This window comes from Dermacentor andersoni, chromosome 1, assembly GCF_023375885.2.
Source record: "Dermacentor andersoni chromosome 1, qqDerAnde1_hic_scaffold, whole genome shotgun sequence".
Classification (NCBI taxonomy): Eukaryota; Metazoa; Arthropoda; class Arachnida; order Ixodida; family Ixodidae; genus Dermacentor; species Dermacentor andersoni.
The window spans coordinates 50,934,707-50,949,813 of NC_092814.1; the positions used below are offsets into that span (position 1 = coordinate 50,934,707).

A 15,107-nucleotide genomic window follows, 5' to 3' on the forward strand; every position below is an offset into this window, starting at 1 on the left:
TCGGGAAGCACAAATGGATTCAAGTAAGAGATAAGCAGCTACTCCCGTGTAAACGAGTTGCTACCTCTCCATTGTTTTAGAATGTAGCATATACCCTGCTATGCTTCAATAAAACAGATGATGTCCTCCCTTCCTCCTTTTTGTTACACTGTTTGATGCTAAAGGTTTGCGCACTTTATTGTAATGCCTTTTGATATTCCTTCCCGGTCCGAGTGCTGTGCTGTTTGTGAAGTAATATATTTATATAGATGAACGGGCAAAAAATACTAAAATGAGAACAAAATTCCCAAATCAGCTTTTATAATATGTGAGAGCCAGTTGTCACAAATTCAGCATGCTGCGGGCAAGTCCTTTGCCGCTTCAAACTTAAATCAGGTTTGTGCGACAAATGGCTGCGAATTATAAAAACAAGGGTTTAAGGCTGTGCCTAAGACATCTTATACGCCTTAGGTGGCAGGCCCCGAGGTGGTGATGGTGTTGCAACAGGCTTGGGGAGGCAGTAGGCTCGAAAGAAGCAGCTCAGACGCCTAATCTCAGTATATGGCGACGTGTGGACTTATTTCTAAGTTTCACAGAGAACCATGCGATAATCTGCAGCATTAAGTCTACGCAAATTACGCATTTAGAGTTACCGGTACTTTTTTCACACTGCAGGGTAGCTTTGGGTTTTGATATCTTTACCGTGTCGGGCATTCGTTCCTTCTAACTCGTGATTCCTCTGGACAAGAAAGGGGGATAATTACCTAATGCTCTCATCTGTTTATCGCAGCCAGCTTATCCGCACTTCGCTCGAATGATCTTTCTCTTGACCGAACACTCTCTCGGAGTTTCATTTCGACGGAAGCGTCCGCGTACCAAGCACGCAAGCATCAGCCCTGCATCTTTTGACACCACAGCATGTGGTCAGGGGCGGGCAACAGCATTTCACCCGATGCAGCCGGTATTCGCGCCGTCCCTTGTATGGACGGCATAGCAAACCGGACGGAAGCCGCATGCAGACATTCCTCGGTAAGCACCGCGCACTGCCGCGGTTGTGTGCGCGTATACTGACCACGACGACGGAGAAGAGTAGCTTGCTCTTGAGCTCGTCGGCGTCCCGCAGCTGCGGGATGGCGTCGAGAGCGTCGAGCGTGTCGACGCGCGCCTGCGCGTACAGGCTGCCGTAGCGTCGCACCAGCGCCGAGGGCCTCTGCTCGCCCTGCGCCGCGTTTTCGAAGCGTCCCCCGCGTGCCACCATCCTCTGCGCCTGGACGGCCAGCCGGTCCTGGAGCTCGCGCTGCCGCTGCTGCAGCGTCGCGATGGTCTGGCGGGCCACGGCCAGTTCCTCGGCCGCGCCGCTGTCGGACGACGACAGCGACGACCGGACGTCGGTCCCGATTGCGCTCGACGTCGAACTGCGATGTGAACGAGACGACACGCTCCTCAGCGGCGTTCACTCGAGCATATATATATATATATATATATATATATATATATATATATATATATATATATATATATATATATATATATATATATATATATATCACCCACCCTCTCCACTGGCTGTTCCTTGTCTAACTAACCAGCAAGTCCTTTCCATGCAGCCAAAGCTAGGATGGCATTATCCGGTTCGACTATAATGAGCACCGGATAGACTACAGAGAAAGTAATAAATAGACAGCAATATAGAAGATGAGCGAAACGTGGACAAGATGAAAGCAGGACCCAGTGTTGCGATAAGTGGACTTGTTTTTTTCGAGGCCTCGAAAAAGGACGAGTCCACTTGTCGAAACGTTGGCTTCTGCTTTCACCTTGTTCTCGTATTGCTCATCGTCTTGAATTCCTATGTCCTGTATTCCGCTTGTTTTCTCTGGAGTAATATAGAAGGTCAATTTGCCTCGCATATGGTTTAGGAACTGCAGTCATTGATCCTTTGCTGGCTATAAGCATATATTTAATTGACAGTACCATATTTAGCAACAAGAAGAACAGCGAACACCACAAGACTGGCGATTGATGTACTTTTATTCTAATGTAATTAAACTGACGTGTTCTCGTGTACAGTTCGGGACAGCTGCGCTAGCCAAATAAATCACAGGAAGTTCTGCGAACAAGCTATGACTTGAGATGTCCATTCAAGTTGGAGTTAGAGCCATTTCCTCACATATAAGGATATTACTTTTTCTTTTGGGAACGTCGTTCGCTACTACTTATGGCTATTAATGGTACGAGAATAAAACAGCAATAAACTTAAGGGTTCACAAAATGTTTCGTTTATAAGATTTCTCATCTGCCGGCGGTTTCATTACATGCCACACAGGCACCGGCCTTTTCGTAAGAAAATTCCAAAGGCTGTTCTTAAGAGCCATTTGTTGAATGAATGAATGAATGAATGTACATTCATTTGATTCATTTGATCATTTGAACATCTGAATACTGTCTGGGTTTCTAGCGTGCAACGATCTGTAAATGGGCGCATTGAAATTACGCCTCTATCAAAACGCGACTGTCGAGGCCAGAAACCGAGCCCGCGACATACTTCGCGTCACGAGAACGCGCAGCAGCCGAGTCGTTTCGGCGGACGTTTGTACAAAGTGTTCGCATAGAAATCCAGGCCTCGATCTCTAAGCTACATGACAGTGCCACTAGCAAAGTTGGCTGCATTTTATGATGCGACCTTTTTTTTTTTTTGCGCGTAAGGTTTGACTCCTTCCCACCAAGTTGAGCACTGAATAATGTGTTCAAAGCAGATGAAACGAGGAAGTTGAGATGTACGAGTGAACACAAAATATAGAGGAGCGAATTCACAAAGCTTTACTCGATGGAATTGGCCGGCGCCGCCTCCTCTAATGATACGTCCAGCACCAGGGTTTTACACACACATATATATATATATATATATATATATATATATATATATATATATATATATATATATATATATATATATATATATATCGATAGTTGCGCAGAAACCCACACCGTTTCGCAACGCAAGGATCACGCTTACACGGCGGCAGCAACCGACCTGAAGTTGGAAGAGAGGGCCTTGCAGCCCTGTCCCCCTGCCGCTCGCATGGGCACGCCGGACTGGTCCGAGTCCGAGTGGTACCCGGCCGAGAGGTCCGAGTCGTCTTCGTCGTCGGCCACGTCGCGCATCAGCTCCAGCACCCGCTGGCAGCCGGCAGAGTAGCGCAGCAGCACGGGCGCCAGCACGGCCGCCTCGTCCAGCTCCTCGGCGATCTCCTTGCGCAGCTGCGTGAACTGCGACAAAGAAGTGGCGGCAGCGAGCGATCAGCACCCAGCCCGCCCCCTGACATCGAGACGCTCGCGGTGGCTGCCTTTCGCTCGAAATACTCCGGCTGTTCGTTCCCGCATCCGGCACCTCCGGGTGGTTCTCATCGCGAGTACTATGCTTCGAACTAGCGGCCTCGGCCTAAAATTCCCGGGCTGCGTCGCCAGAGTCGCTGCTAGGACTCGTGCGGCGCTCCTGCAGTGAGGCTATAGGAACCAAATCTGCGCCAGACATCGAAATACTTGCGTAACCGAAAATATATATAATACCAGTCCTACCAACGCTACTAGATTACTTGGTAGCGTTGAGAACCATAAACGGCCAAATTGTGGATTTAAAACACCATCATCTGATGACAGCGCTTCTGTCCTCTTTTTCCTTTCATTTATTTTTCACGCAATGTGCGCCTTGCATTCTGCACTGCATACACCCGCATGAAGCGGTGCCACATGTAACAATGAAGGCACAGCAGTCCAGTCAAAGGCAAGCCTACATGTTAACAGTTGCGAGAAGTTGTCACAATTAGGGGGCATGCATGACACTGTGTGTCGTTCGATACACCGAATGTAACAACTGATGAAGTTTCGTACATGCGCAAGGTATACTCCCGTAATCAGTCATTTGAGCATAATTTTAAACGGAATCTCTCGTGATTCGATGCGGCCAATAATTATAAATATTAAAGCACGATATCTGCGAATGGAACTGTCTTTCGGCAGTCAAAAATCAACCATATCCTTCTACACCTTAGTTTCGACGTTGATTACGATTGCACATTTTCATGCTCTGTCAAGTTCTGTTTTATAAAATTAGACATTGCATTGATTAGGGATTTTTTTTCATGCTTGTAGAACACCACTGCATATAGCTGTGGTGACGCAGGAGCGACGTCGTTGTCAAGATGAATAGTCGTTTGTCCATCTTTAGCTGTTATAATGCCGTGCTAACCAACAGACGCTGTTTAATGAGAACCGCGGAGGTTTGCCCATATAAAACAGGTGCGTTGCTTCAGATGCCAAGGACGAACGATGAAGCGAGCTGTGAGAATGCTTCAAGAACGACAGTGCGGACCCACCTGCATAAAATGTGCTATCGGGACTAAACCGGGTTTTGCTGCTTGTGTCCTCTTTAATTCTCGCCTGCCAGTTCTCAGACGGCTGGGAGTCCTTTCTATTGCACTCTATCTACACAGCTATAGCATGACTTTTTCCGCGCTGTCTATGCTTGTCGACGGTCACTGCATCTATCATTAACTGCCGATCACTTTTGCCTTGAAAAAACACGCTTTTGATGATAGGCAACAATGAGAAAAAGAGGATTTAAAAAAAAATCATTATTATATGATGTCTAGAAGATATTGGTGCCTTTAGTTGGCGCCGGTTACTCTTTTTAACATAGAGATCACATGAAATCACATAAATAAATAACATAATATTGCTCTAAAACTGAAAATCAACTCAGAAACACAGCAACGTAAAATCCGATCACAAGAGGATTTACTTAGAGAAAGGGGCATAGAGGTCGACCTGAGCTTGTGCCCTATACCCTGCTACTTTTCGTACGAATGGAGGATGGTGATGACAATAACAGTATAATGCAAGAATGCCGGTGGCCAATACAGCAGCATTATTAAACCCTCGAGTTGAGTCCTGCGTCATGCAAAATTTGTAGCATGGTCCGTACTCTGAGCTCATACCTTCATAAGAGCTCTTATTCTCTAATTTAGAACTGCGCTGGGTGCATCACAAAACTCAGTCGCTTTTGCGCCATCAAAATCCACATAACTAACTAACTAACTAACTAACTAACTAACTAACTAACTAACTAACTAACTAACTAACTAACTAACTAACTAACTAACTAACTAACTAACTAACTAACTAACTAACTAACTAACTAACTAACTAACTAACTAACTAACTAACTAACTAACTAATTGACTAACTAACCAACTAACTAACTAACTAACTAACTAACCAGCTGGGCAACGTACGCACGTGCGTCGCAGGTACGTACGTTGCACGTGCGCGACGACGCACGACGCACGTGCGTCGTGAAAGTACAGAGAACGAAACAGGCTGAATTCCCAGTGCTTTTCGTCCAACCGCCTTTGTTAATAATATGCTCGCTATCACGACTGGCCGCCGTTTGTGCTCACGGATAAATGTTGCGTGCGAACTGTTTTGCGAATGTGCGGGCACAGATCAGCGCGCGCGCACGTGTATCGCGCAGCCCCCTCCTTTTCGTACCTGGCAGAGGGCGTCCTTGTCGAGCTGTATTCTCCTCCGGAGCACGGCCAGCAGCGCCTCGAGTCCCCTGGCGGCCTGCTCGGCAGGTTCGAGGGCGTCCAGCAGCGTCTTGTTGCGGATGAGTCGCTCCTGGACCTGCACCCGGCGCAGGCTGAGCTGGCGCTGGTGCGACGCCGTGCTGGGCGCTGGACCCCGGCTGAGCGACACGCGGGCCGCCTCGTGCCCCGCCGACAGCCGCAGGGCGCCGGTCTTGCAGCGCGATAGCAGCGACTCCAGCTGGCCGCGCAGCGCCTCGCTCAAGTGGAGCAGAGGCGCCTCGCCCGCGGCGTCAGCGCTACCCCCAGCCGCGGTCACGAGGCCGTGCTGACCGAGACCCTCGAGCGCCCGGTCCAGAGACTGCTTGCGCCCGCGGAGCTGCTGCCGCGCGCGCGGGTCCGCTTGCAGAATCACCTGCGCGGTTCGGGGAGGCATTGCGGCGTTACAAGCAAACAGCGCTGGTAATACGACGAAGGCAGAGCCAGGCACACACAGTGCAGCGAACGTTTACTTTGCCGGTAGACAGGTTTTCTTGTACCGATCGCTACCTACAGGACTGGAAAAGCCAAGTTGGAGATGTTTTCTGAAAACGACAGCTCTTTTTACCATAAAGCTACACCGAAGGACAGCTTATACCTTTTCTTGCCCGCACGTGCTATTTAGGCAGCCTCAGTAATTTCTGGGCTACGCGCAAATTTCTAATAATCTTGCATTTGTTGAAGGCGGGTTTGGTGGATGGATAAACCTTTATTTGAAACAGTGACTTGTCCCTGGAGGTGGGAGGGTCCCTTATTCCGGGAACCCTGTGGCCTGGACCGCCCACCGGTTGGGTTTGATGACCTTGAAGATCACCAAGATGACCTTGAATTGCACGGTTCACATTGAAATGTGCTCTCTAAACCAATCGTTTATACGTCGACTATAGTTGGGCCGGGATCGAACCCACGACTTCGTGATCAGAAGCGCCACGCCATAGCTATAGACCGCTGCCGCTGCGAATATCAGCGAAAGGACGTCAGCGCTGTTGGTGAGAACACCCGAAGAAAGCGCTCGCATGCTGGTATTAAGAGCCGCTATTTAAATGTCGTAGAACTGATACGTAACGACATAAATGTGTTCGCGCAAGATCGCAATATTGTCGAAGCGCCTCGAAGTAATTGGCTCGTAACACTAGTTGGTACTACGAACATGGAAGGCCACACGACACGAGCGTCGTTATAACAATTGCGAGCGACTTGTTCACAGGTCAAGTACTGCTCAGAGTTATGCCGGAGTTTAAGATAGGCCTTTACTTGTTAATGAAATTAAATTTTGATTTCGACTGCAATACCTGCAGGTAATAACACAAGTTTCAACGCAGAAATCAACATATATTTTTACAATAAGCCTCAAAAATTCTAATCAGCAGTAAAGGTACTACGTTAGCGACTTCTATTTTTATAAAAGCTGGTTTCAAGCAGTCATGCTTCTTTTCTTTTTCTTTAATTTCCCTGCAGAAAGATGGGAAGGTAGTCCTCTTAAGGGTCGGCTATACAAGAGAAGTGAATTACTAGTGACTGTTCTATGTTCTTAAATCACAGTACTTGCTGCGCAAATTTAGTATTGTGACGTACCATGCGCAACTTTCAACTTTATTTGAACTCTGCGGTAGCGTTTTTGGATCTACATTTACCTTTTATGTTGATATTGTATATATTTTTAGACTGTTTTAGCGGCCTATCATTATTACGTGCTGTCTCTGTCCCCTCTTTCTCGTTGTTTGTTTTAGTCGAGCAAGAAAGAGAAAAGGACGCACAGAAAGGCAAGGAGGTTCACCGGAGGTAGTTCCGGTTGGCTACCCTGCACGGGGGGAAGGAGTAAGGGATAAAAAGAGAAAGATTGTGGAAAGGGGAGATAGAGCTAGAGAGAGAGAGAAAGAGAGACGAGCATGAACAAACCGCGTACACTATAGAGCGGTAGGGGGCGGCGTTCTTAAATTCTATCGTGAATTTAAGGAACCTTAGGAACCTCAGGAACCTTAGTAACACGAGTAGAGCATTCAGCGTGTATGTTCTTTGGGAGCACTGACCTAAAGCTTTTAGTTCTGATAGTGGACGAACTGGTCCAGCACTCTGCACATAATTAGTCGGGAACATTTTTTTGTAAGTACTGTTAGCCTAAGTGAGAAGGAGTTGTGGGCGTCACTCTTGATACCAACCTCTCCTGCACACACATTCAATAAAAAAGAAATAAATCTGAGCCATCGAACAACTCGAAGCAAAGGCAAGAGTTGACAAATTCGACTTCGCCCTGCCATCTGCTAGCCGCCTGGTTAGCTCAGATTTTAGAGCGGCTGCCCCGGAAAGGCGGTGGTCTCGGGTTTGAGTCCCGGACCAGGACAAATTTTTCTTCAACTACGAGGCTTTTTCTTTCGAGGAACCAGTATAGGTTTCCTTTGTAGCAATTCCTACGAACGGGTGGATGTCTCATTTTCCCTACGTCTCTACACCTTGCGGGTATCCGCAGAACTGCTACGTCATATATATATATATATATATATATATATATATATATATATATATATATATATATGCAATGTTACGAAGAGGAAGCTCGATGCCCAAATGTATGTGCAACTATTTACATGGGGAAAAGTTTGTGGTAATCACGCAGGCTGGCACAAAGGTCACAGCTCCAGGAGACAATCTACCACTTCCTCTTCGTCTCCCTCTTGCGCGCACGGTCCTGTTCAAATGCACCGTAACACTTTATCATTGAAAAGGAAGGTGTACAATCAGTGCATTTTACCGGTGCCAACATATCTGGCAGACACTTGGAGACTGACAAAGAAGCTGGAGAACAAGTTAAGGACCGCGCAAAGAGCGACGGAGCGAAAATGTTAGGCATAACGTAAAGAGACAGAAAGCGAGCGGTTTGGATCAGAGAGCAAACTGGTATAGCCGATATGCTAATTGACATTACGAGGGAAAAATAGAGCTGGACAGGTCATGTAATGCGTAGGTTAGACAACCGGTGGACCATTAGGGTTACAGAATAGGTGCCAAGAGAAGGGAAGCGCAGTCGAGGACGGGGTAATTGGAGATCGTCGAAAGATGCCTGCGTCCTGCCGTGGACCTACAATAGGCTGATGATGTGTATATATAAATATAATAGGGTCATGCTACCAATATCATTGCTACGATACCCGCCGCGGCGGCACAGCGGCTGTCTAGCACTAGGTCACGGGCTTAGTTCCCGTCCGATTGGGGTTAAATGCAGGAACGCTCATGGTACTTAAGTTTCGGTCAAGGAACCTCCCCGCCCCCCCCCCCCCAAGAACGAACGAACGAACGAACGAACGAACGAACGAACGAACGAACGAACGAACGAACGAACGCACGCACGCACGCACGCACACACGCACGCACGCACGCACACACGCACACGCACGCACGCACGCACGCACGCACGCACATCGGCTAAACGATGCGCAAATGCACCTATCAAGAATCTCACAGCCGACCTCGACGACTACTAAGCGCGGCTCTTGGAAGCACCTTCATTTCTGATGCTGCTTTTCGTAAACATGCGCAATAGTAAACACTAGCGTCCCCCCCCCCCCCCCAACTTCCTCTTTACTCCTTCTGGAGATTGCACTTCTAATGTTTGCTGTGTAGGCACAAGAAAAGAGCGTGCTCTTGTTATCCTAACCGACATGTCAAAACGTACGGGAAATGATGAATCCCGGAAAATAATTACGCGCCAGACATCTTGCGGATTTTACATACGCGTATACTATCCCTGAATATATCTATTATAAGGACTGATTACGTGCGAATTTTACGTTGCTGTTTTTCTGCTTTCTATAACGGGACCAGGAAAAATTAGTGCTCTACCATTTCTGAGACCAGCATCTTTGGCACCGGTAGGGTTCGTGCGTGTGCCATCTTCCCCGTCAGGCACCCAAGACGATCAGAAAGCTCACTTCTTGTAATTTACTTTAACCGGCACAGTGCACGTAGCTAATAGGCACAAAACAGGAAGCAATCTAAAGGCCTTGGAAATATACTCTACAGCAATATTACGGCCGCCTCTCTGACAGAATAGAGAGTTTAATGAGGCGAAAGGCGGACAAGGATAAACTCATTGTGTTTGACGTCCGTAAGGCAACGTACGGGTTATACTAGAGAATTCATAGTGACTGGGGCATTTTAATCTTTTTTCGACCACTTATAAGTATCGTCGTCGTCGTCGTCGTCGTCGTCGTCGTCGTCGTCGTCGTCGTTGTTGTTGTTGTTGTTGTTTACATCATGGGACCCTGGGAATAAGACCCCAGGACTGTGAGCTCACCGAAGGGCCCACCACCTCAGTAATCAAAAATAAACTCCGGCGACTGAGAAATGTAGGAAAAGAAACACAAAACAACCAAAAGAAACGCAAAGGAGGAAACACGGCAGAAAAGAAAAATAACGCAGAAATCGAGCCTCACTTAACTCAGGCATAGCCTGCTATGAAATCACTTATGCATAGTGAGAGCGCGCTGTATATGCATTGTCACGCACGCTGTGGCCACCTAGAGGCAGTCAGATCATACCAAGAAGCATGCATCGTTGCCTCTACGAGATCGTCGGGGGATGCACTGAACTAAGAACACACGCCCGTAGCTGGCGCCTTTGCCACAAGCAAGGACGAGTCCCTCATGCTGGCGTCATGCTCGAAAGAGGACAGAAGATTGGTTTTGCGTGAGCAAACAAGCACAAGCAATCGTATTTCATTTACAGGAGGTTTCTTAGAGACGAAGAAAATACACATGTAGGAAGATTGCTTTTTTTTTATTTAATAACTGATTGTTTTTCTTCCTGATAAGTCAAACTGAGTAGCACGCTGCTTCCAACCTATCCAGTTGGACCTCAGTTAACCATAGTCAATGCCTTCTCGTTCTGAATAGTTTAGGTTGTAATGAGATTGCTGGCGATTTAACTGGCGCCAGCATCCCCTCCCCCTCTCCCCTTCCCCCTCCCCACCCCCCAAAAGAGAAGAAAAATAGAAAAGAACTAAAACAAGGATCGTCGATAGACAGGCCCGAGTTCAACGCACTGCCGTCGAGAGTCAGCAACAAGAACTGCGCGGCAGCGTCGGGGCCATATATGGCACGACCAGCCCTCATTTCTGCCGCTTTCAAGTTCACTCTCTGGCCAGCCCGACACAAAACGAAAGTTTAAATGCGGCAGAACGCGATAAGCTAAGGGTGAAACGCCGCACTGTGCTCACTACGTCGGCCTTCGCGGACGTTTCTCGAAAGGGACAATGGGTCTTGGAGCTGCGCGCTCGCCGCGCAGGTCATCGCCAGCAGACTCTTCCGCGCCGTGGCCGCTGCTCGCCGCTACGTGGGTATTGAGGAGGGGGGACGCGCGGCTTTCAAGGAATGCGCTCTCCTTCGTCTGTGATAGCCTCGAACAAAGGAAACACTCGACATTTCACTTACACGCTTTCTGCCCGCGCCCTGTAGACTGCGTCCGCAGCCTCACAGTCGCGCAATCTACGCAGGTTGCCCATGGGTCTCGAATAAAAAAAGGGTCATTTCGGAATCCCAGTTCTCCGAGCTCACAGCGCGTGGACAGCACCACTAGCGCGTCAAGCGGCCGCCGCCTTAACTGGCGCCTAACCCAATTCGTGGATAGCTTATATATGTACGAGTCCGCGCTCGCATGCGCGTCCGTGTTTCTGCGATCAGTTTTAGTGAGCGAAGTCCACTTGATCTCTCTCTCTTTCTTTCTCTCTCTCTCTCTCTCTCTCTCTCTCTTTATTTTCATGGATACTGGTTTGAGACGGCTGCGAAGAGTATGTATACGAACAACGAAGGCGACCCCCTTCCCGCTACTTTTGCTGCTGCTTAAGGGAACGGCCGCCCTCCGGCGCGCATTAGCTATCTCTCGTGGCCCTTGTGCTGGCTGTGGGGACGTGTCTACTTTTATCGGCTGCAGTGCTCTGTTCTTCGCGGACAGGACAGGACGCGCGTTACGAACAAAGGGGAAAAGAAGCGAGCGGACGCGGAGAAAGAGAAACTTGTAGCGAGCCTCGGACGGCGACGCCCGGTTTTTCCGTTAGCGCGCGCGTGCAGCCGTTTTCAGCCGCTCGCAGATATCGCGATGTTCGCCTCGGACGGCTCCGTTGGTCTATGCTGCCGACACAGCAGGTTAGCCTAAACGCGCTCTGACCGATAGAGGGCCAGATAGGTGGGAGACTGATCCTTCCAGATGGCTGGGAAACAGACTATATATATATATATATATATATATATAGAGAGAGAGAGAGAGAGAGTGAGAGAGAGAGAGAGGGCAGCATTAGGTATAGCTCAACTTCGTTTAGTACAAAAACACTGCTTCCCTCCTACGGGACACTAATTTGATCGTCATGATAGTTGTATAGACGGAAACGTGACGGAAGCCTGATTACGTAGCAAGTTCGGAACGGTAAGATCACTAGACAGATTGTACTGGAACTCGATCTTAAGAAAACGGCTGAAATTAGAATTTGAGGGCTCATGTTCAGCGCTCCATCGTGGTTACTGTGACTGTGCTTCTGTGGCAGTAAAGTTACCTCAACGAGCCCACCTGGCAAAACTTTATTTCAGTTTAACCCTTTAACTACCTAGTTATTTGGCAAGGAAGTGCACAAATGTTACCACTCTTCCATACCAGCAAATTACTCCACGTGATGTTCGGATTAGGAAAAAAACCACATATGTGGGATTCTTTGAAGAACCAAGTTGCGCATTCAAAAACCCGCTCAAGTGTGGAGGCGTCTATACGTGAGTCAAACGGGCCGCTGCGTGAATGAACGCGCAGGGGAACATGCCCGTTCAATTCGGAATAAAGAAGCAGTGAACTTGCCCGCTCATTGCCTTGCAAGCAGTGGATGCGAGCCTCTGCTTAAGAAAATAAAAATTATAGGGAAAAGTAAAAATAAAACAGCGCGTGAGCTCCTGGAGGCCTACCACATAAAGCAAAACGGCGATAAATATGTTAGCGACACTTCTGTCAAATTGTACCAAAATCAAAAGATTTTTCTGCGCAGCTGTTGTTGATTACGAGTTGACTTGGGTTTTATTACTCTCACCCTCCCATTCTCCTCATCCTTTCATTGGCTCTGATTCTGCATATATAAGGCACCTTCACACAAATAAAACCAGTTGATAGGTTGCGCTCTTTACGCGTCTCCGTCGCTTTTTCCTGTGGTTGTCTTTTCTGAATGCGCAACTTGGTTCTTCAAAGCAATGCACCAACTAGCCCACCAAGAAGTTCTTCTAAACATATGTGGCAATCTATGTGAAGCGAGTCTTTAGTAAAGCGGTTAATTAAATGCTATACAACTAACGGCGGTACGTCTAATTGCGTTTACTGTCACCCTGTGCAATATAACCTCGTGCAATGTTCATGTTCTGGCATCAGAAAGATCACAGCTTCAATGTGACGCAATTTTTATGCTTGTACACTACACCGATCACAAGCTATCATCATCAGCCTGATTACGCCCACTGCAGGGCAAAGGCCTCTCCCATACTTCTCCAACTACCCCGGTCATGTACTAATTGTGGCAATGTTGACCCTCCAAACTTCCTAATCTCATCTGCCCACCTAACTTTCTGTCGCCCCCTGCTACGCTTCCCTTCCCTCGGAATCCAGTCCGTAACCCTGAATGACCATCGGTTATCTTCCCTCCTCATTACATGTCCTGCCCATGCCCATTTCTTTTTCTTGATTTCAACTAAGATGTCATTAACGCGCGTTTGTTCCCTCACCCAATCTGCTCTTTTCTTATCCCTTAACGTTACACCTATCATTCTTCTTTCCATAGCTCGTTGCGTCGTCCTCAATTTAAGTAGAACCCTTTTCGTAAGCCTCCAGGTTTCTGCCCCGTACGTGAGTACTGGTAAGACACAGCTGTTATACACTTTTCTCTTGAGGGATAATGGCAACCTGCTGTTCATGATCTGCGAATGCCTGCCAAACGCACCCCAGCCCATTCTTATTCTTCTGATTATTTCACTCTCATGATCTGGATCAACAGTCACTACCTGTCCTAAGTAGATGTATTCTCTTACCACTTCCAGTGCCTCGCTACCTATCGTAAACTGCTGCTCTCTTCCGAGACTATTAAACATTACTTTAGTTTTCTGCAGGTTAATTTTAACCCCACCCTTCGGCTTTGCCTCTCCAGGTCAGTGAGCATGCATTGCAATTGGTCTCCTGAGTTACTAAGCAAGGCAATATCATCAGCGAATCGCAAGTTAGTAAGGTATTCTCCATTTACTCTTATCCCCAATTCTTCCCAATCCAGGTGTCTGAATACCTCCTGTAAACACGCTGTGAATAGCATTGGAGAGATCGTATCTCCCTGCCTGACGCCTTCCTTTATTGGGATTTTGTTGCTTTCTTTATGGAAGAGTACAGTGGCTGTGGAGCCGCTATAGATATCTTTCAGTATTTTTACATACGGCTCGTCTACACCCTGATTCCGCAATGCCTCCATGACTGCTGAGGTTTCGACTGAATCAAACGCTTTCTCGTAATCAATGAAAGCTATATATAATGGTTGGTTATATTCCGCACATTTCTCTATCACCTGATTGATAGTGTGAATATGATCTATTGTTGAGTAGCCTTTACGGAATCCTGCCTGGTCCTTTGGTTGACGGAAGTCTAAGGTGTTCCGGATTCTATTTGCAATTACCTTAGTAAATACTTTGTAGGCAACGGACAGTAAGCTGATCGGTCTGTAATTTTTCAAGTCTTTGGCGTCGCCTTTCTTATGGATTAGGATTATGTTAGCGTTCTTCCAAGATTCCGGTACGCTCGAGGTCTTGAGGCATTGTGTATACAGGGTGGCCAGTTTTTCTAGAACAATCTGCCCCCATCCTTCAGCAAATCTGCTGTTACCTGATCCTCCCCAGCTGCCTTCCCCCTTTGCATAGCTCCCAAGGCTTTCTTTACTTCTTCCGGCGTTACTTCTGGGATATCGAATTCCTCTAGATTATTCTCTCTTCCATTATCATCGTGGGTGCCACTCGTACTGTATAAATCTCTATAGAACTCCTCAGCCACTTGAACTATCTCATCCATATTAGTAATGATATTGCCGGCTTTGTCTCTTAACGCATACATCTGATTCTTGCCAATTCCTAGTTTCTTCTTCACTGCTTTTAGGCTTCCTCCGTTTCTGAGAGCTTGTTCAATTCTATCCATGTTATACTTCCTTATGTCAGCTGTCTTACGCTTGTCGATTAACTTCGAAAGTTCACAAGTTCACAAGCTATACAAGTAACAAATTAGGCGGATGCAGTGTCAGAAGTGTGAATTGTGGGGTTTTACGTGCCAAAACCACGATTTGATTATGAGGTATGCCATAGTATGCTCCGTATTATTTTTGACCACCAGGGGGATCTTTAGCGTGCACCCAATGCAAGGGACCACGGCGGTTTTTGCGTTTCGCCCCCATCGAAATGCGGCCGCCGAGCTCGGGATTTGATCCCGCGACCTCGTGCATAGCAGCGCAACACCATGGCC

At 47.5% G+C, this 15,107-nt stretch overlaps 1 protein-coding gene across 1 annotated transcript in view; it reads right to left on the reverse strand.

The window, feature by feature from the left end:
- The window catches only part of LOC126545379 (uncharacterized), a 59,855-nt gene that overhangs the window by 15,699 nt on the left and 29,049 nt on the right, over positions 1-15,107 (reverse strand). Inside the window, exons 2-4 of the mRNA XM_050193217.3 lie at positions 5,527-5,976; positions 3,011-3,246; positions 1,052-1,394 (exon numbers count right to left, since the gene is read on the reverse strand). Coding sequence (XP_050049174.2) covers positions 1,052-1,394; positions 3,011-3,246; positions 5,527-5,976 — 1,029 coding nt within the window. The remainder of the gene's footprint in view (positions 1-1,051; positions 1,395-3,010; positions 3,247-5,526; positions 5,977-15,107) is intronic.